Genomic DNA, 21,854 nt, shown 5'->3' on the forward strand with positions numbered 1-21,854 from the left:
TCAGGAACAACAGAGACTAATTTTAGAAATGTGCACCCTTCTTAAATGGCAGGAATAATTCCAGGCAAATATGAACAGTGTTACAGCCAAATTAAGACAAAAGTATCACCAAGATCTAGTTTTAAGGTAGCTTTCACCATCAGAACAGTAATTCATCCTCTGATGCACAGACACAACGTGGCATTAATTTGTCAGGGATGGCACCACAGACACCCACAGGACAGTTCCACACCTCACATCCACCCAGGCCTGCTGCTTCTGCCCTCACCTCCCTTTAGAGACTAGCTCTAGTCCTTGTAAAGACTCATTTTTCAGTGTTGGGGTGTGGCCATCAAGTTCCTCCCAAAAGTAATGGAAAAGAACTGAATGGATTAGCCTGGGAGATCAGGCTGCCCTAGGATACAAGTGGTTGAACCAGAGGACAAAGACTCCTCACTCTTTGAAGGTGAGGGAAAGAAAGGGTGTGATGTACCCACAGCACAGAGGGAAAAGCTCCCCAGAGACACCTGAGCACACCAAGATGATCAGATCTCCAGATGGGGCCAGGGAAAAAATTTAATTCAGAGGCTTCTACCCATCTGTTGAGATCTCCTTGCTCAATCTCACTGACATTTTTTTCAAGAAGTCTGTGAGAGCCCAGTAAGTGCACATTTACACGACAGCAGGTACTACCAATACATGGTGCTGACACCAATCAACTAATGAGATTTAAAATGTGAACACTAATTACTTCCTTTTTTTAACTTTCCAAAGAGGCAGAAACAATTATCAATTTTCTTCCAGATTTTTCTCTCATGAAAAATGAGATTCAATACATTCGTAAATTTCCCAGGATCAATATTTTTCTCAAGTCAAAAACAGTGAAGAAATATTCTAAATTAACAAAAAAAGCTTTACAGTAAACCAACTTGGCAGCTTACTTTTTAAAATAGGAAAATGGATGAATTTCAAGAAGAAACAACTTCCCTTAAAAAGAACAGACACATTCACTTGGTCTCTGTACTTGTAATAATAAACAAATAAACCTTTCCAAATGAATATGTCTCTAGTCACACATTATTATAAATCCTCTCTGCTGTGTGTCTGAAACTAAAACACACATCATCACACTTTCCATGGTTTCTGTCAGGCTGCTCACTTACCTTCTGGAAGCCTCATAAGAAGGCCAGTGCCTCAGGCTGGAACCCTGTGCATGCACAGGACAGGGATCCTGCACGTTTGCAGTGAATGTGGGACCTCCTGGAAGTGATGAATTTAATGTGTGTGCACAGCAGCAGATTATCAGATTATCAGCACACACAGACTGGGCACAGGAGCAGTCAGAGAGCCAAAAACAATGCAAAGACAATGTCATACTCCACAGTATGACAAATACTCCAAGCAAAAACACAGAGCAGCTCCCTGGTTTATGCAAAACAAAACACGCACACTGAAGTTTCTTTTGATTTCTTTCAGGCCAGAAAAATCATCTTCCCAAGCAAAATATTTTTTAAAAACCCTCTTATTTCAGATTGCAGCACAAAGGACCAGAATAGTCACGAAAAAAAAAAAAAAAATCAAGGAAAGAAGGGATGGACAACTGGGCAGGTCCTGTTGCATAACTAGAACAGCACCAGGTATCAGAGTAGTATGTTGTTCTGGATAAGTAGCAAAAAGTGCTTCTTTGAACCACACTGAAGTTCTCAGTTAAATTCAGCTAAATAGCAATTTTCATAGAAACATTCAAGGCACTTTGGCAGCAGGCCCATCAGAAATCTGACAAACATTATTTAATAACAGGTGATATCTATACACTACAGATGTTCCCTGTCCCAGCTGCCCAAGTCAGGAACATTAGTTAAGGGCTACAATCCCCAACCAACAGAGCCCTGCTGGCATAAGTGCTCTATTGGTGCAATTCCACCTGCAAAGCTGTACTTTTACCTGTGTGTGCTGTTTGCAGGGTGGGGCAGGTGAGCACCACCCCAGTGCAGCTGCACACAGAACCACAGCTCCTTCACAGACCGGCACAGGCCCCTCCAAGCAGGAAGCAGCTCATCTCAGGGGGGCAAAAAAGACTTTGAGATTCACTCAAATGCCTTGAAAGAAAAAGTTACATTAGCAAACGGATTCTATGGTATCTGTGTGGGCAGGAGAGGTTTTGCCAGCACAGCTCTGTGCCAGTAGCTGGGGAGAGAACTGTGACAACTGCACTGACAGAACTTCAGCAACCCTTAACACAAGGCACTTACACTGTCCCATTCTCCAATATAGGGGGCCCTTAACTGCTTGAGAAGCAAAATTCATACTGATTGTAGTGTTTTCTGCATTTGTAAAATGTAAAATTAACTAATGTTGAGAGGAAAGATAAGTATTATATACATGTAATTTTTACTTTCAAGTCAGAGCTCCATGGGTGGTTAACAGCCCAGGCAGACACTGATTTACTAACAGACTTTCTCCATTTTATTACTCCTGCAATACCTTCTGAAACCTTTACTCACATCCTTCTGAGTAGGATAATCCCACACCTGCCCTAACAATGAAAATTTACCCCAAATCAAAATAAAACTGAATTTTTGGGTCAGGTTTACTTCTGCTCTCAGGGTCCAAACAGTATGAGCAAAAATCAGGTAACAAACAGATTTTGCTCATCAGGGAAAGTTGTGAGCAGAATCAAGGCAGCACAGAGAGCTCTGCTGGTTTCTTTTTCCCTTTTATACAGATTAAAAAGCAAAGGCGGCAGCTTTCCACAGTCAAAAGCTTAGATTTAAAAACCAAGCAAACATCTATGTAAAAGAAACCTTCTAAAGGCCCCAGAACTCACCAATCTTGTGATTACAACTCACAAGCTGTGGTTGTAAGTTTAGACAATAAAACTACCTCTGATGGGGTAAATATCTTTACCATTTACCTTTCCATCACTTTGAATGAAAATATTTAGCAAAAACATACTATTTATTTACCTAATGTTCAATTTCTGCTACTGAACTTGATCTCTTCGGCAAATGCCCAGAGAACACTGCTCTTTGGGAAGGAGATTCACACCCTCTGGCAATCCTCCACACCAAGGCCGTTAGTTCTTTATCAGGGCTGTTAGGAACACTCAGCTGTAATCCCAACAGCTAAATCCAAGAACCTTACAGTTTAACTCTTTCCCATCCCACAGTTTGTTTACTTTTAAATAATTCATCATTTCTGACCCTATCAGTACAGCTGTTGAAGAAAACAAAATCATGTGGTTTTACACTTTTTCTTCTTATTTCATTTGTAAAAAGGGAGCTAAAATATAACCTCTGAGACCAGCTATCATTTTTCTTCTTATTTCATAAAATGACCCCATTTAATAAAGTAAAACAGAAATTAAGTTCTTGAAAATTTGGTGAAACACGGCAATTACAGCACTCTGATTATGTTGATAAAGATGCAGTAAGCACAGCTGAGTTTCCAGTTTTGATTAGGCTTTACTGGGAGAACACACATAATGCATATTTAATCCGTGTGTCTAAGCTCCCTAACTGGAAATTTAAGCTTTTTAACCTAAAGGTCTATCAGTGGTCTTGAGACCATCATCAGCTGTGAAGTATCCCCTGGTCTCAGAAGCTGTGTTAGATAAAAACTTCAGAGCAGTTCAACCCTCCAAGTGTTAATTGGCAGCTGATTGAAGATTCCCCAGTGAGGAGACAGGCTTGGCTGCACAAACAGGAACCAGCTCTTGGGTAAATCTCACTGATATTAACCCTCCTACCACTGCCCTGCTATTTGTAGCACTACAAGAGAAAGTGCACCAGAGAATAAAACCAGTGCAGACAGACATCACCACTTCTGTCAACTAAAACCATCTCATCTTGCTCTTGACAAGTGCAGGCCCTCCTTCTGCTTCTATCAGTCACATTTTGTAACTCCCAGCCCAACCCCTACAACCCTTGCCCTTCCTCTCCCCACTAACATCTCCAGCTAAGTTTCAGGCTGTACAGAAATAAAATCCCACCATTGTAAGTTACAGCTATAAAGACAATTACTATCTTAAACCAGAAACAAATTATGTAATCAACTGCCAGAACAATCTTAGTAGTGGAGCTGGATTAAGAACAAACATTGGCTTTTGGTGAGTCCACCAGACACTGAAAAAGTGTTTATTCAATTTTATTTACTAACCTAGACTTGATTTGCATTGCTTTGGGGAGTTTCAGGGGTTTGGTGTTGTTTGTTTTGTTAACTCAAAAGACATCTCTTAGGTACATGAAACACACCCTATGAGGCACTGGGTCAATTATATATATTATATATTAGTTTATATCGTATATATATTGGTTTATATTATTGTTTATATTATTTTATATTGATATTATATTTATATACTATACCACATTATGTTTCTATTTTATATTTAGATATATATTATATATATAACTTTATATATTTATATATTATATTACAACTATATTATTTATATATAGTTTATATTGTTATTTTACATTTCAGCAGTTTTAAAATCTGTAGACATTTTTGAAGTGTACATATATTTGCAGCAGAGCAAAGCCTTCATTTGCATGCCAACAGAAATCAACTAAAATAGCCCTTAAAGAAACAACACAAAAACTTTGTAAAAGACATTATTTACAGGTTAGTCTTGAAAATACCAATTATTTGATTTGCAAATCACTGGAATCTTGCAGTCTCAAAGGAGGCTGAAGGCCTACATGAGCCTTTATCATTCCACCAAAGTGCATTAAAACACCTTTATGTGTGACATGTTTCTGGAACTGTCAAGGGAAAAAAATTTAAGGCCTAACTGAACAGCTATTTTGAGCTTACTTCTATATTTACTCCTATAGAAAGTTCCAAATGTCACGGAATGATAACAAGCAGCTGGCATACATAAAAGTGGAGCACAACCTAAAATATCTGTTACAATTAACACAGTGTATGCTACACTTGTACAGTAACTACACTTCATTTTTCATTGACCAGCAGTTAAATTGCTTAAACAGCTGGCAAATTTTGTTTGTAGAAGTAGCACCAAGACGGCTGAAGCTAAACTAATTCAAATTACAAGTTGCAAGGAAACTGAGAAAAACAGAAGGACAAAAAAGTGAAAAAGTCCTCATAAAATACAGCAAAATATGGTTGAGCATCAGCTGCCAAAGAATTTACTTAAAAAAAGGCTTTGATGACTAAATATTCAAAAGAGCTCTTTCTAAAGAAAAATCTCAACTCCATTATCCAGGAAAAAAAAATAAACCAGGGAATTTAGGAATGCTATATACATCCTTTTGAGTTAAATAAAAGGAATCAGCATTTCTTGTCTCCCTGAAGTTCCTGGAAAGGAAAGCCCACGCAAGAAAAACACCGTGTTACACTGTTTCGAATTACTAAACATTAAAACCGAAGGGAGAGTGTAACACACATTCATTTTATAACACGACTAGACTCTAACATTCTTTCCAAGCTAAAAATTACAAGCTCAGATGGTAAGATTTTCATAGCTAAAACACTGCCATCACTTGGAGATATAAGTTATTCTAAAAACTATTTAACTGTACGAAACAAAATTTGGTTGCCACCAAAGAATGGCTTTTGCAAAGCTAAATATGCAGCTCCAAACTACCATCACCTCCAAGAGACAATATTTAAACATATTAGTGCCATTTAAGTACATTAGTGCCAGAGATAGAAGATGGTTATTGAAAATGAACTTATTCAATATTTAAAACGAGCTCACAATTCCCACTGTCTAAATATTCACACACACCCCCCCAAAATAGTCAGCAGAACACGATGAAGTTCAGCTCCTCGTGTTTAACTCACCCATAAGGAGATGCCCAGGGAAAACAAACACCTCCCCAAGGCAGGTCAGGTTCAGCCTCCCCCCCTCGTCCTCCGGCCCGGGTGGGTTTCGGTCGGGCTCGGTTGGGTTTCTGGGTCCCCAAGGGCTCTGCCCCTCCCCGGCCTCCCCCGGACCGGAGAACCGCCCTGGAGCGGCGGGTACAGCCGGTGGGGCCCTCCCGGAGCAGCTCCTCGGCGTCGGCTTGGCCGTGACGGCGACGGGCTCCGAGCACACGCGGCCTCTGCTCCGCTCTCCTTCCCCCCAAGATGGAGGAGCCGCCCTCAGCCCGCTCCGCCCGAGGAGCGCCCGCTCCGCCCCGGCCCCGCCGCAGCGGGACCCAAGGGCTTCCCCGGGGAACCCGCGTGGAGCCGCCGATTCCTCCGGACCGGGCCGTGCCCGCACCCCGCTCGTCCCCTCAAAGCCCCCCCCCCTCCACCCCGGGGCCGCCCGCCCGCCTCCATTTTAGAGCGAGCCCAAAGGCGGCCGCGCCGCCTCTCCCGCGACCTCCCCGCCGCCGCGGCGGCCCCGCTCCCGCTCCCGTCCCGTCCCGGTGCTTCCCCGTCCGCCTCCCTCCCTCACTCACCGCGGGCAGGGGATGGGGGTCTCGCCGCCGCCGCGGGTCTCAGCCGAGCCGCGCCGCCATTTCCTCCTCGCACCGCGGCAGCGCCGGGCGGGGCCGCTCCGCCCCCGCCGCCACCGACACCGAGATGGCGGCGCGGGGCCCAGAGCGCCGCCCCTGGCGCGCGGCTCCCGGAGGACCTGGGCGGGAGAGCGGCGGCGCCTCAGCCCAGGCCCCTCAGAGCGCTGCTGTCCGGGGGCTCCCCGCACCCGCACCGTGCCCTTCTGCCGTCACCGCCGAGAGCAGGAGGCCCGACCCGCTCCCCTCACACCTGCTCCCGGTTCTCTTATGGCAAACGCGGGCTGATTTCACCTCCCGGGAATGGCAGCTTTAAGTCATTACACGTGAGGGTGCGCGGGCCGGAGCGAAACCACACGGTTTTATTAGTGCCAAGCGGTGTCCGCTCACGATGAACTCCCTCACGGGGTGAACGGGGCAGCGGAGCTGCTGCAGAACCCACCTGCTCAGGGCAGCTGTGCTCCCCACCTGTGCTCGCTCCACTGGGGTTTGCTTTGATTTTCCTATCCTACTCCACCCGTTTTAGAAAACCAAATGGCAAATTGCCGCTGCAACGCTTTCCTCTGGATCCAAGCTGTGGATTGCTGTGAGGGGAACGTTCTCTGGATCTGCCCATCCAACGCATGGAACCTTTCCTAGGAAACGCGGTTAACTGTGATTAAACTGCCCAAACCACTCTCCAGGATCCAAGCTGCTATAAATAGCTACAGAGAGTTAACTCCCATTTACATGTTTTGTTCCTTCTGTCACCTTTTGGGACACTGGCACCCAGAAACACCCACACCTTGTGGTCTTTGAGGGGTCCTAAGGACGACAGGAGACCCCCGAGGCCACAAGGACACACCTGAACTGTGCACCTGAAGAGCCTTTAGGCAGCTGGATGTGTGAGGTTTTGACTCCAATTCTGCACATTTTTCCTCATGAGTTGGTAACATGGATTTCAGTTGGATTCCAGACAGGTGCAGTGTTTACTGAGATGGATTAAGGAATGAAAACACGAGGAAACAAAAACATACTTTGTAATAGTTCTACAGAATTACAGAAGTCTATCGAGTAATCTGATTACATCTTTTAGAAATCTAAATTCTATTCACAAAACTTACGGTGGTAAAAGCTCAGGATGATATTGGAAAAGCTGCTATTGGCATAGTCAGCCCCTTTCTCAACCTCTAAAACTGGGCAGTTCTAATACTTACTTCACCCAGGAACACCTAGAGGTAAAAACCCCCAACAGATTCCTGTGCAAAAGTAGAAGACACCATGATTATAGGCAAGCAGGAGTTCAGGTTTTGTTCTGCCAGCTCCAGAGCTGCAATAAATGAAATCACGTGGAGGGGAAATACCTTAGGTTTTGGTAGATCGAGCTGCAATGTGACTTATGCTCTGGAAAAAGCTAATAACATGTTGTTAATGCACAAATTTTGCATCTAGGGGCTGCTCCAGCCCAGGAATTACACACCAAGGGAAATGGAACATGCAAAAAAAGGAACTGCACACCAGCAGCGAAAAGAGGATGTCTGCCACAGGGGATCCTGCCATGAAACAGGTATTAAATTCCTCTTACACACATTTAGTAAGAGGCTTACACCCTCTTAACGTAATGCTGATGCACTTTGCACACCCACTAAACACCTGAGCACTTTACACTTTCAACCACAAACCCCTACACTTTTGTGTTAAAGCCCAGGTTGGAGGATCTTCCTTTGCTGACTAAACACCTGTGTTACCTCTACCATCAGCACCTCAGTTCTTTCCCTGCCTCGTTCACTTCCTAATTATTTTCCTGCTGGAGCCTAATTTCCTTTAACTTGGGAAATTTACTCCTGGGTTACTGGTCTGAATTTACACTGTCCTGGCAGCAAGCAGAAGGAGGGTTTTTTTAGGATCAATATAATGTGAGTTTTGTTTCAGTTTAGGCCTCCTCTCTTATAACATGATGGTAGTTTGAGCTGAAAACTCTGCTAGGAAATCCTAGCAGGGATTAATGATTATCAATCAGCTTTTAAAACAGTCTAATAATCACCTTATCTGTGTCCTAGTTAGAACAGCTGGGACCAGTTCATCACTGTAGGGGTGTAACCCAAAACTGTGTATTTCTATAGCCTTCCATGCCATTTCCCAGAAACTGTTATCAATGAACCATTTACACCATCTGCCCATAGAGCCTGACTCCTTAGGCTATAAACTGGGTGTTCAGAGGCCTGTGAGATAGGAGGATGTTCTTGTCCTCCTACCCTTTGTGGAGCTCCCCGCCCTGAGGGAAGTGCTGGGCATTCCTGCCTGAACTGGAGAATAGATAATCTTGGAGTCTTGGGACTTTTTTAGCCACTTCCAAAGGGAGACCGCAGACCACCACCCTCTTCTTCTTGGTAACTTTGTGGTCAGAAAAAATGCCAACTCCTAAAAATATTTAAAAAACCAAACCAAACAAAAAAAACTCCAAACCCCATCATAATATTTTTCATGGCAAGCAAAGACACAGCTCAGGAGCTGTTTTTTTAGCCCATTTTTACTTTTCTTCAGCTCAAGCTCAATGAAGGGGTGAAGGCAAACTTCTGTTGCAGTTGGTTGACCATCTCAACCTCTGAAAACCAGGTGTCAGCTCCACACAAGCTGCTGCCAAACAGCAGCTCCCATGTTTTTACCGTACTAATTCGATTTATTATTTTACTTATTAGAAAGCAATTACACCTATTCTTTAATTTTTACCTGTAAATAGCAACTGTGGTATGAATTGCCCTCTGTTACCTCCTCTCTGCTTGAGGTGTGTTTCCCTCCCTAGACAAGTCAGGAAACCCTCCCAGAGATGGACACGCTCTTCCTCTCTCCCCCTTTATGGAAGTGTCCCAAGAAACTCCACCTTTTAGGGAGGAGCTGACACAAACAGGTCAGGACACCTAAGCCAGAGAAAGATTTACAAGGCTAAAGGTTCAAAAATAGTCTGAATGTTTATGTTTCCCAATGAGTCAAATTCATTGAGATTGGTTTTTAGATGAAAACCTAGGAAGAGCCCTCTCCAACTGACAGGAATACTTGCCAGGATGTAGCTTTCTCTGTTACATGGTTACAATGAACAGCATGGATTACTGAATATTTGAAGCTCTTTGTCCAAAATTATGCATGGTTTATAAACTTGGAGCTTTGTTTGGAGAAGCAAGTTAAAATAACAATCAAAATAATGAAATAGTAATTCAGGCACTGATCTCTGCCCTCTGTGACCATAGACAGGACCTAATAGAGTGGCTTGAGCTGTGTCAGGGGAGGTTCAGGGTGGATGTTGGGAAAAGGTTCTTCCCCCAGAGGGGGTTTGGGCACTGAACAGGCTCCTCAGGGCAGTGGTCACAGCCCCAAGGCTGCCAGAGCTCAAGGAGCATTTGGACAACGCTCTCAGGGACGGGGTGGGATTGTTGGGCTGCCCTGTGCAGGGCCAGGAGTTGGACTTCAATGATCCTTGTGGGTCCCTCCCAACTCAGGATACTCTGTGATTAATAAATAAACAATCTATTACATTGTAAGTTTTCTCAGTTTCAACGTAAGCACAATTGTAATGAAAGTGGGTTTTGGAAGCTGGGCTTTATTGCACAGTCACAAAAACAAGAGTGAAAAATGCACAATCATGTCCACATTCCCAGTCTGTGTGAGTGCAATTGCATTTTCCTCAGGGGTATCATTTGCAGCATTTCACACATAAAAGTATATATTTTAAGCCTGTTCTCCCTTTAAATTTACAAATCAAGGTGTTGTTGCAAAATGTGGACTATGTAAAGTTTTCTTAAGAAAGATTGTTCTTTGATGTTTGATCTTTGAATACTTTCAAGCCTAAACAACAAGAAAGGAGATTTAATCCGTGAAAGAGAGAGCAGCCAACAACTCCAAGTGACGTCCAGGTGTTGGAAAGACAAACTACTTGTTGATAGAATTGCCTTGCTAAGGTTTAGGACATGACCTGCTTTAGTGATCTCAGACCTGGGGGGAGGTTAACAAGGCTTGGGAAGGATGTACCACTGACAGTGGACACAAAGAATGCAGAATTTACGGGCCACAAGGACACCTGGCAGAATTCCCAAGATAAGGAAGAAACTGATAAAGCCAACTCAGCAATTGTGCTGAACCAGCTCCAAGTGGGTAAAAGGTGATTCTGGCACGGGCAGATCGTGACCATCGACCCAAGAAACCCACTGACCCAAAAGATGAGAAGGATAAGCATTGCAGTAATCAGTATGAGAAGTGACTCATTAACCAATAGAAGGTAGAATATTAATTAAAAACTGTGTAACTTGTACTCAATGAACACTAAGTCCTTTGTTTGCTAAAATGTGTAAATAGTAAAAAGTTGTGATAGTTGGCGCGCTGGCTTTGTGGATTTGCCACCCAGCACCCGTTTCTGTGCAGAACTGTAAATAAATCAAACACGTCGCCTCTGCCTGTGGATTGGCCTTTGCACAGCGGGTGAAACAACCCATTTTGGCAGCAGCGCGTTTTCTGCAGAGTGACTCACAAACCCGCAGTGGGTTCACCAGCTCCTCAGCAGCCGCTACACGTTTGACGGAGATCATCGATGCGAGCCCTGAGCCCACCGTTATCAACACGGGCGGAACCTGGCGGGACCGCACAGGACATCGCAGGCCGTGCCCACAGAGACCCTCTCCCCGGCAGACGGATCGCGCCGTGTCCGTGCAGGAGCCGCCACCGCCTCACCCGGCGGTTCCTGCGCACCCCCGGCCGGGCACGGACCGGACCAGCCTCTGCCTCGGCTGTTGGCGGCGGGGCCGCGCTCGGAGCTGGCTCCCGGGCAGGAAGCGGCCCCGGCCTCTCAGCGTTGCCCCGCGCCCACCGTCCCCGGGCCGCCCATCCCGCCGCGGCCGCTCCGCCCCGCGGCGCCGCCGTCTCTGTGGTACCTGGGCCCGACTCGATGGTCGCGCGTCCTCGCCCCGCGCTCCCCGCGCGCTGATTGGCCGCTGAGCCGCGGCGGCGGCTCTCGCGAGACCCCGCGCGCGCCTGCGGCCTGGCGGAGGCGGCGGAGGCCCCGCGTTCGTGCGTCGGAGCGGCCCCGGGCGCGCGCGGTAAGATGGCGGCGGGGGGGGCGCCGCGCCGGGCCCGGGGCGCGGGGGGAGCGCGGCCCTGCCCCTCACCCTCGCCCTGTCCCTCACCCTGCGGAGGCGCCGGGCCTGTGGCGAGCGCGGCCCACCGCTCCCGTGGCCCAGCGCTCCCGTGGCCTGGACGCGCGAACGGCCGGGCCAGACCGGGCCAGGCCAGGCTGGAGCGGAGGGGAAGCCCCGGAGTCCCCAGCGGGCGGGGGTCGGGCCGCGGCAGCAGCAGCGGCGGTGGCGCGGAGCGGCGGGAGCGCCGTTCCCGCAGCGTGGTTGGGAGCGGCGGAGCGCGGGGCCGGCAGCGATCGCGGCCCCCCCCGGGGTGGGTCCTGCCCCGGCTGTCCGAGTTCCAGGAGTTGGAGAAGGGAGAACCTGTTGGAAGCGGCGGAGGAGGCGATGAGGGGTCGCGCTGCCGCTCGTCGGAGAGGGTGATCTTGTCTGAGAGGATGGCGGTGCCTGTTGCTGTTGTTGTTGCCGCCTCTCCTCCCCCTGTCGCTGCCCTGTGGTCGTGACTTGTTGGAGGCAGAAATCGTTAAATGGGCCTTTGGTGAAGTGCTTTGCGTGCGAATCTAAACAAAAATATTGTCCAGAAAAACACCGGGAGACATCAGTTCAGTAGCGTTGACAGGAGAACTTTTGGGGGCAGCGAAGCAGAGCTGGTTGTACGTTCAGTTGTACATTGGGTAAGGTATCGTGGACAGTTTTGTACCTGTACAATGTATGCAGCTTTCCCAGGTTTTGGTGACAATTTAAAGCAAATACTGTTTACATAGGCATTGCTTTACGTGTTTGTCACAGTCTTTCTGGCTGGCTGTCAGACTCTGATTCATTTGTTTCACACGGTGATGCTGCAGGTCCTGTGTAAGTTCTAAGCGAGATTTATAAGGAATGGTTTTAAGAGTAAGTAAAAGGAGATGGTATTTGAATTTTCTATTCTGAGATTGCTGAAAGCAGCTTTTAGAGCCTGGTAAATAGATGTGAAAGAGTGCAGGAACGAGGAGGAGAAAAATGTAAACCTGTGGTTTGAGATAAAAGACTCTCTTTTGGATTATTAATTTAAAAGAGCTCATAGAAAACTCTGAAGAGGGCAGTAACACAGTTCTTACACACATTAAACACATTTCTTCTTGAATCACGTTAAATGAGATGCTTTTCTTTTCTTGTAGTTAGAGTCCAGGATGAGTTATGCAGAAAAACCTGATGAAATCACGAAAGATGAATGGATGGAAAAACTTAATAACTTGCATATCCAGAGAGCAGACATGAACCGCCTTATCATGAACTACCTTGTCACAGGTAAAAATGAGTGGAGATGCTTGGAGGATCTTAAATAAATCTACTTTATCAGACAGTGGGCTAGAATATGGCACTGGATGGAGGGGAATTAAGGGCTTTAATAAACTAGTTATTGCTCTTGGCTTCTCTGAGCAAAGTCCAACTGCTCTGGTGTTCTCTTAGCTGGAAGTTGACAAAGATTCAGATTCTGTGGAACAGAAATAACATTTACAAACCTGAACTCTTGACTGAAAGAAAGAGAAATCAAAGTGGTTTCTGCAGTGCTGTAAATAAATATGACTTGCTTCTCTGGGATGTCTTTTTTTGTGCCATTAAAACAGAGCTCAAGAAAAGCTGCTGTTGTTAAATAACAGTCTGAAGCAATATCAGAAGCAAGTTTTAACTGTGCAGAAAGATAAACTCTAAAAGGGAACTGTTAAAATAGTTTGAGACCAGAATATTAACCCCTTCAGCACATGGCCTTACTTCATACTTGGAACACTCCAAACCCCTTGGGAACTGTTCCTGGCAATTAGGCTGCATGCCTAATTCCCAGGAAGTTGTGCTAGGGCGGAGGTGTTTGTATCCATCTACACCCCTGTTTATGTTGGGGTGGAGGTGAAGCCTCTGGGTTGTAGGAAGAGCATCATAGTGGGTGGTTTAAATCAGTTTTGTGTCTAAATAGGGGTTTAAAATAGCTGTTAGAGTGTTAAAAAAATAGGATGTGAGAAACAAAATTCATTTTTCTTGTCTATTTTCTTCTCGGTAAAACTGCCAGATCTCTGTAAACAGATCTGGAGTTTGGAGGGTGAAGCAAAACCACACAGGTTTTGAAAATGTGATTTTAAGAATCCCATTTTGTAAGAAGTGCAGTGCTTGATTTAAGTATAAAATAGGCTCCCAAGTCAAGAGGTATCGAGCTACAAGTTGCATCTTTGGAGGATGAGGACACATGACTTCAGAATGAATGAAGCATTTACATTTAGGTCTGTGTTGGATAAATGCCTTCTTAAATAAAGCATTTCTCAGAATTTCAGATTAATCTTTAAACCCCCAAAGTGCACGAGCAACACTCAAATATTTTCATCCAAGCTGATGGGTTTTCTTTTAAAGCATTTCATAAAACATATTTTATGGGTAAAACTGTTTCTTTTTCAGAGGGCTTTAAAGAAGCAGCCGAGAAATTCCGGATGGAGTCTGGAATTGAACCCAGTGTTGATTTAGAGACTCTGGATGAAAGAATAAAGATCCGTGAGATGATATTGAAAGGACAGATCCAGGAAGCCATTGCATTGATAAACAGCCTCCATCCAGAACTGCTGGATACAAACAGATATCTCTACTTTCACTTGCAGGTGAGGACAGGTGGCAAACTATCTTTGTTTTAGAGAGAGCGGAGAAAGTAGCGAAGATTTAAATTTAAGAGTATGTTGGGAGGTGTGTGAACATGGATGCAATTTCAGGTGTTCCTGGCCTTGTTTTGTAGTGATAGGAAACTTTGTGGCATGGTTCAGGAACTTTCATATACAGTTATTAACCTGAAAACTTGTAACAGCAGCTGTGGCCTGTGAGCTACCAACTTCCACTTGCTGTTAGTCTGAATTCCTGCTAGTTCCTGTAGTAACCCATCTTTTCAAATCCTGTTACTCAAAAGCACCAGGTTCCCTTTTTCAGTAGATTTTTGCAGACAAGTTGCTGTTCCTTGTCTCACACATTGAGAATTGACCTCAAACTGTCACGTTAAGGATTAGTGTTTGCCTCAAATTACACGCTAATGTCTCGATCTTGCACTCTTGAAATAGTGAGGATTTGTTAATTTGTGTGGCTAATGTTGCTTCCCTGTCTTTCGTGTGTAGCAACAGCACTTGATTGAACTGATTCGGCAGCGTGAGACAGAGGCAGCTCTGGAATTTGCTCAGACCCAATTAGCAGAACAAGGGGAGGAGAGCAGGGAGTGCCTGACAGAAATGGAGCGCACGCTGGCCCTGCTTGCCTTTGATAATCCCGAGGAGTCACCATTTGGAGACTTGCTTAACATGATGCAGCGACAGAAGGTAGTGCTTTCTCAAAGGGAATTGATGTCTTTTTATTCCTACGTTATGAAAATAATGTCCAGATATTTTTGAAATGCTTAGAGAAGGCATATATAGCAGTTTGCAAAAGAAGCGTTTCTTGAGCAACAAAAACCCCTGGTGTTAGGTATTCAAAATGTATTCAACTGCTTGGCTCTCTCCCGTGTTTCCTCCAGGCTCATAATCTGTGGAGCTTTGCCCTGACCATTTCTGAGGAATTAGCACCCTAGGTGTGATCTTCTCACTGTCTGCGTGACTTTAGCGGTGTTAATCTTATGAAAACTATCACTGAACTCCAGTATTTCTTTTCCAGGTGTGGAGTGAGGTTAATCAAGCTGTCCTAGACTATGAAAATCGTGAATCAACACCCAAGTTGGCAAAATTACTGAAACTACTACTGTGGGCTCAGAATGAGCTGGACCAGAAGAAAGTGAAATATCCCAAAATGACAGACCTCAGCAAGGGGACGATCGAAGAGCCCAAGTAAAATGTGTGCAGATGGACATCAAACAATCTTAGTACTGCACAGTATACATTTATATCAGTCTGTGACTGAAATATTTTTACTACAGTACAGCACTCAATTCAGATTTTTCAATGAACATCTAATTTGAAGGGAGAAAAGTCCCTTTTAAATGCTGCAAAAACTGCATTGAAAGGCGCTGTATCTCTTTGAAAGTCTGACTTAGGCTATGCACTATAATACATTTTTAAAAAGAAACAATTAAAACAGGACAGGAAAAATAGCATTTTTAAAAGTACAGAACTCAAGCTTTCTAATTGGCTGCTGATGCCTAGTTTAGTGGCCAGTGAGTTAATATGGAGTTATATTGGCAACTGTTCAGTTCAGTTTAACTGTCTCCTGTTTGAAATGTGTATATAGAACAGTGAATATTTTCTACCTTTAAGTTATAGCCAGATATACATTCCCCTTAAAAGTAACTGGTCAACTTTGCGGTAAGGTCAACCTTTTGCTTAGGAAATAGTGTACAGACTTGTAAATCATAATTTAAGGACTTTAGGTTTTTGGTTTTTTTTTTTTCTTCCTTGTTTCAGACTTCTTGGTGCTTTATATGGTGAGAGCTATGTTCATAATGGATCAGTGACCCATCTTTTCAGGAGGAGTATTGATGGAAATAAGTTTGTTTTCCTTAATTTTCGTGAATGACCAAAATGGCCCCAGAGGCATTTGAGGGTTTTTGTTGACAGGGGCCTTTCCCCCCCATGTTACATTTGCAGTTGTAGACACTGCAGTGGTTCCAGGTGGCTGATACAGCTTTAAAGGCCACTGGATGTCTGTAGGATGAAAGACTTGTGCTGGGGAATCAAGTGGTGGGGAGAGATGCTTGTTGAAGCCTCTGATGCATCATCTTGTGCAGGATCTGCCTTCATGCTTGCTGAACTGTAGTTTTAGAGCTACTTGGGCTGTATTTATGCCTTGAGCTGAGCAGAGCAGGGCTGTCTAATACCAGAAATTTCCATTTTCTCACTTCTTCCATACCTTTCTGAAGAGATGCAGTTCATCTTCATCTGTATTCGTTTACTGACTGTCCTCACTCCAGTTAGAACTATAGTTTTAATGTTTTACATGTGAAGTCCAGACTTTCAAGTCAGCAAATTGTAATCTTCTGAGTATGGGATGTTCTGGTCGACTGATGGCAGCGCTGCACACTGGGTTGTACCCAGTGGTAGGAAGCACTAATCTTGCCAAATCTATCTCTAGATTTTTAGGTCTGTATATCAAGTTTTGCTGAGCAGAGAGCGAGCTGATGAGTCAAGTAGCTTAACATCATGAGACACTGGCAGTTGTCACACCAGTCCCATACTGTACATAATCTAGTCTTGTATGGTAGATATTACCCTGTAGAATGAAACTTAGTTTTCACCTAATTTTAACGCATTAAACTGTATAAAGCTTTGCAGATACACCTGGCTTAAGGGAACTAACAAAACCTGTTACTGATTGCATTACTGTGAACACTTTACTTGTGTAGCTATTTTTGGGGGTGGGGGGAAGCCATTGTTTGTTAAGCAGCTATGAGAGATGCAGAGCACCAAGGTTAAGCGAGATGATGGATGCAACAAAATCATTTGTTCCCATTTCCTACTGATCGTTCTGTTCTCCACTTTGAGGCATTTGTGGTATGGAGGTCTTAAGGTTTATATGTAACAAACAAGCTGTCAGTAGCCCCCCAGCTACAGCAGCAGCCTGGCTTTCCTTCAGCCAGGCTGGTTATTCTAACACCAAACTTTTAACAGTTGTGGGTTTGGTTGTTTTGTTTGGTTTTTTTTTTAATTTTTTTTTTTTCTTTTTGAAGTCGGTTGATGTCTGAAAACCATGTATAACTTTTAGTTTGTGAGAAACTGTATGGTTAATGTAACTTTGTTTAATAACAAACTGCAGAAACAAAACTGGAATAGCTCTACTTTCTTCATGCAGAACTGATCAGCTTTTCCTCTGTTCTGACACTTGTGTTGTTGAGTCTCATGTCAAGCTTCTCCCGGCTGAAGTGGAAAGTGGTGCGGTTTTGTGGCATGACTAGCATTTTTCTCCATGAGAAATGCAGTATTACAGCCCTGGGTGAGAAGTTCACTGTACTCCTAGAACTCTGAGTTAATTCCATAGAGTATTTGGGCAACGACTGAGCGTAGATTTACTTGAATTTTCACTAGCTTGTTGGTTTTTTTCCATTAAAAAATAAACACGTTTTTTAAGGGGGTTTAATATAAAATTAGTCTAGAACTATTTCACTTTGTTTTTATGAACATGCCACATTGATAAGCAGCTTTAATCTGTAAAGTTTTTGGTAACTGCAAGAAGATATTCGAAAGCTATGCATTTTAGAGAAAGCATAAAGGTAGTGATATTGGTACTTCTAAGGATCTTTATATTAGTGTATATAAAATAGTTTGCATATACAAATATAATATATAATCTGTTTGAAATATTCTTGAATGGTAGGGGCTGTGAAACATATTATAATTTATGGAAATATTGTACACAGTAAACAGACGTCTCAGTACACGAATGAACTTTTGTCATATGCATGAGAAGTGTCTTATTTGGTGACTACTAATGAATGGGCTTTTGTTAACCCATTTTTGTTAGATAACCACTTTAACAAATATTATTAAATGCCACTTTGATCGGTTTTCTTTAGTGTAAAAATACATATTTTGTTCCACTGAATTTAAAACAATATGAAAATCACTTTTGTAAGAAGATTTGTTCCAAACTCAACGGTGGCAGACAGATCTGGTCATTAAGGGTGGTGCACTCACTCGTCCTCCCCCAGCCTTGCCTTTGGTGAAAGCAAATCAGATTTTTTTTTTCATTAATGCTTTGTATGTGAAGCAGTTGGGTTGTAAAATATCCTGTCATATGCCCCTGCAGAAAGGCTGCATAGCAAGTGTGTTTTGATTAGGCTACAAATCTCCCTCCTTTTCCCAAAGCCATCACCTCCCCGGTAACTGTCTTTGCTGTTCCCGTGTTTTGTTTCTGCCTGTCAAATCTAAGCTGAGCTGTGGTTGCTTCTGTTGTACAACGGAGGGATTTGTGAAGGGTGGGGGATCACAGGCTTCCCTGAAGATAAAGTGAGAAATACTGAACTGCTTAATTTTACATAGCTGGAAAAGCAGAGGCTGCTGCACAGAAACTAACAGCAGAATTTTGAGTAAAGCATTCCCTCTCAAGACTTTTGAAGAGGCAAACATACACCTTGAAGCCAGGTGAAGTACCTCTCTCTCTTTAAGATGATTTCATTGAAACACTTTCAGCTCCTTCCACCCGCATTGAAAGAAAAATTGAAAAGCATGTGGAGAGCATTTATGTAGCATTTGAGATGTGTGAAATTACCTGGAAAGAATTCTGCCTCCTTTCCGCTCCTTGTACATACAGGGGAAGCCATTACATTATTCTAGGGTGATTTTATTGTTTTTAATTTGTAAAATTTATGCTTTGTATGCTTGAGTATAAGCTTAAAGGCGTTACTTAAAAAAAAAAAAAAATCCTTGACTAGATGAGTGTTGTTTGACTTATTTCAAACCTCCTTCTGTCCCAGTTGGTTACAAAGCTCATTAAACGGAGTTGGAGCGTGATCCCTGTGTCGTGTCTTCGAGGATACCGGGGCTGCTGCTGTCAGCCATGGCTGAGAGCATCCTTCAGATCCAGCACAGGAAAGGGGATGGAGTCAGGTTTTGCCCTACATCTGCCTCTAGGCTACAGGTTCTGACCTGCACTGTAGATCTCCCTACCCTCAGAAGCCCTGCCAGCATCAGTAATTGTTTGTGCTCTAATCTCCTTAATGAAGAGGGACCAGGAGGGTTTTTCCGCTGTGCTGAGCAGTGGTGTCCCCAGCCCTGTTCCTGTCCCCAGCCCTGCTCCTCCTCTCACTGCTTTGTGTGCTCAGCTGAGCACAGAAGGAACACAAAGCTCACGAGCAGCACCCTCAAAACGATTTGTACTTCCCCGTGGACACCTCGAGGTGCTACAAACTATTTTCATTCCTTTCTGCTCCCCTCCTGCCTTCGTACAATAAAATTAAGGACAAGGTTGGTCAAACTACTGGTGGGCTGTGTGTTGATGCGTCCAGGCACCTTGGATGAGAAAGCCCTGTGTGTTGTGCTTTTCATGTTACATGGAGATTCACTATCCTGCTACCTTATACCCCCCTGGATGAATTTTCTTATTTTTCAGTGTATTGTTGTCTAGCAATTTTGCAAAGTTGGATTATTTAGCAGTAGAAACCCACATGTGTTTTCTTTATTCTGTGGACAGGTTGCTTGAGACTGCTCTGGGTTAGCAGGGAGCTTTCAAGCTGCAGCCAGCCTGTCCTTTCAGGAGACAGCAATTGTCCTTTATGGAATGTGTGAGCCTATTGCTCCTTTCACACCCCTTCAGGATTTGCTCTTGATCTGTGCTTAACTTCATAAAATCTTCAAATAATTCAACCATTGTGTGGATAAACTACAGTGATAGTAAATGTCAGGTCAAATATTAACCCAATAATCTTTTGTTTGGTTTAATCTTTTGACAGATTAAGCTGAACACAGGAAAAACCAGAGGAGATTATGTTCTTGTGTAAGATTATTTTTATTTTCTGTAGTCAGCACCTGTCTTCTGAGCTGATTCCATTTGCCATTTAATCAGCCTGGTGGGAGGTTTGCTTCCAGCAAATCATACAGCCATAAAAGGAATTATGTCTGTGTTTTTACTTTTAAAACTTATTTATGTGCATGTGATGGATGTTACACTCAAACACTTCTTTCAACTGCAGCTGGTTTTGACAGTGAAAGTAGCTTCTGATTTGAGAGGCAAATTAGTCAAGCTCCTAATTGAAGAGGTGACACTGAGTAGTACAAGGAGAGGAACCAAAGAGTACACAAAGAAATAAAACTTGTGCTTGACTTCCAAATTGACTACTCACTAAAATTATGACTCAGTGTTGCAGTGTCAGTGTTGGAGATGTTTGCACCCCACAGCTGCGAGACTGAACACAGCATAACTCATACCTGGGTATAAGTTTTCAGTATTTGTCATTGCTTTACCGTGCCCAAGACCTTTTCAATCCTTTTCTGACCTTATTACATGCATTTCACTCATGCAGTTACATCAGTGCTTATCTCCCCTCCTGTCTCAAATTAACTGAACTCCAAACATACACACAATTAAAAAAAATAAACAAACAACATACTGAACAAGGGTTTACATGTTTGGATGCAATTTACCATGACTTGGCTCCCTCTTCTGGAAACGGGCACAGTAGCAGAGTGAATAAAAATACTTCATAATTTTGTTTCCTGCCCAAATAAAGGGAGGGAAGCCTACAACCAGATAAAGGCTAACCTGTGGTTACTACATGTGGTTCCCCTCAGTAAAAGCTTGTTTTATTTGTTTTCTCTGTCGGTAGCAGAGACCGTATGTGACTGCCACAGGCCTTTGGGATAGATCTCTCTCTTCTGAGTAAGAAATACCAAAGCAAAAGATAAAGTATGACAATGATTTTTGCTTTTCCTGCAAACTTCTTCTCCTGGAGCTGCAAAACCCTTTTGCTATTCTACTCTCAAAGGTTCAGCTCAATAATACTGTTCTCCCTCATGACTTAAATAGCAGACTGCTCATCAGGGACCTGCCAAAGATTCACGTTGGGAGAAGAATGTGTAAATTACCTAAATATTAGTCTGCTAAAGGCTTAAGAACAAGCATTTAGAGGTTGCTGGCAGCAGGAGCAGTAGGCAGGAGGTGCCTGCCCTGCACCTGCGCGTTTTGGTGCAGCCCAGAAGCTCAAGTACCTTTCCCAAGGGCCACGTACGACCTTGCTCAGGCTGTGCGGGAGCTCCTCCATCCTCTGCCGAGCTGAAGTTTTGTCGTGCCTGCATCCAGGCTGCTATCGGCCACAGCATCGCCCGAACGATGTCTTAACAAGGCTCCTCCGCCTGCTCGTTCATGTTCTTGAAATGAGTCACGAGTCCTTTTGTTTTGGACTGAGATAACATCATTTTAATTATTTATGTCCATAAAGGAGCCTGGTTATCTCTTTCAGATACTTACAACAAGGCAGCACTTCTAACCAACAGAGTTAGATCAAGCTGTAAGAATACTTACCCCTATTTAATTTTTCCTCAAATTCTTCGGATGGGAATACCATACTCTGTTTAAAAAGCAGAGACTTTTCAGCCGGCAAAGCTGCGAAAGCTGCGGGAGCGGGGAGCGGATTCCCCTCCCAGGTATCGGAGGGACAGGACACACCCCGGACAGTCCCCTCCTTCCCTGCCCTCCACGGGGGTGTCAGTAATTACCGGAGGGGGAGGAAAGGAGCAGATCCCAGCCGTCCGTGGGGGCTGGAGCGGGCGAACCTCGCTTGCCCCGGGCCGAGCCCTGCGGGTCCGAGGCTGCCCCGGGATAGGGACCGGGGCTGGCGGGACTTCCCGGAACGAACGGCGGGCGGGGGCGGCGGGAGGCGCTGACACGT

General features: G+C 44.3%; 2 protein-coding genes across 6 annotated transcripts in view; one reads left to right on the forward strand and one right to left on the reverse strand.

Moving 5' to 3' along the window:
• The window catches only part of DIDO1 (death inducer-obliterator 1), a 54,705-nt gene extending 43,343 nt beyond the window's left edge, over positions 1-11,362 (reverse strand). For 2 of the 4 annotated variants that reach the window (XM_032705156.1, XM_032705160.1), the window contains exon 1: positions 6,393-6,513. The gene's annotated coding sequence lies outside the window, so the exon portion shown is untranslated. Of the gene's footprint in view, positions 1-5,790; positions 5,986-6,392; positions 6,514-11,344 lie in introns of those variants that run through there. The other 2 variants (XM_032705157.1, XM_032705155.1) reach the window with 2 other exon arrangements.
• Positions 11,363-11,427: 65 nt separating this feature from the next.
• Positions 11,428-18,978, forward strand: GID8 (GID complex subunit 8 homolog). Of its 2 annotated transcripts, none has more exons than XM_032705162.1 (5): positions 11,428-11,509; positions 12,703-12,832; positions 13,970-14,166; positions 14,668-14,865; positions 15,197-18,978. In XM_032705162.1, the coding sequence occupies exons 2-5, from the start codon at positions 12,715-12,717 to the stop codon at positions 15,368-15,370; spliced, it is 687 nt and encodes a 228-aa protein (XP_032561053.1). In that variant the 5' UTR covers positions 11,428-11,509; positions 12,703-12,714; the 3' UTR covers positions 15,371-18,978. The 2 variants fall into 2 exon arrangements, with proteins under 2 accessions (XP_032561053.1, XP_032561054.1); XM_032705163.1 differs by lacking the exon at positions 11,428-11,509 and adding an exon at positions 11,954-12,219.
• The last annotated feature ends 2,876 nt before the right edge of the window (positions 18,979-21,854 follow it).

The sequence above is a fragment of the Chiroxiphia lanceolata genome, chromosome 17 (assembly GCF_009829145.1).
Source record: "Chiroxiphia lanceolata isolate bChiLan1 chromosome 17, bChiLan1.pri, whole genome shotgun sequence".
Taxonomy (NCBI): domain Eukaryota; kingdom Metazoa; phylum Chordata; class Aves; order Passeriformes; family Pipridae; genus Chiroxiphia; species Chiroxiphia lanceolata.

What these genes read in the sequence shown, in the direction of transcription:
- GID8 (XM_032705162.1), top strand. Translation starts at nt 12,715, where the DNA reads ATGAGTTATGCAGAAAAACCTGATGAAATCACGAAAGATGAATGGATG. An exon ending in CATGAACTACCTTGTCACAG is followed by an intron (nt 12,833 to 13,969) that starts GTAAAAATGAGT and finishes TTTCTTTTTCAG; the next exon opens with AGGGCTTTAAAGAAGCAGCC. An exon ending in ATCTCTACTTTCACTTGCAG is followed by an intron (nt 14,167 to 14,667) that starts GTGAGGACAGGT and finishes TTTCGTGTGTAG; the next exon opens with CAACAGCACTTGATTGAACT.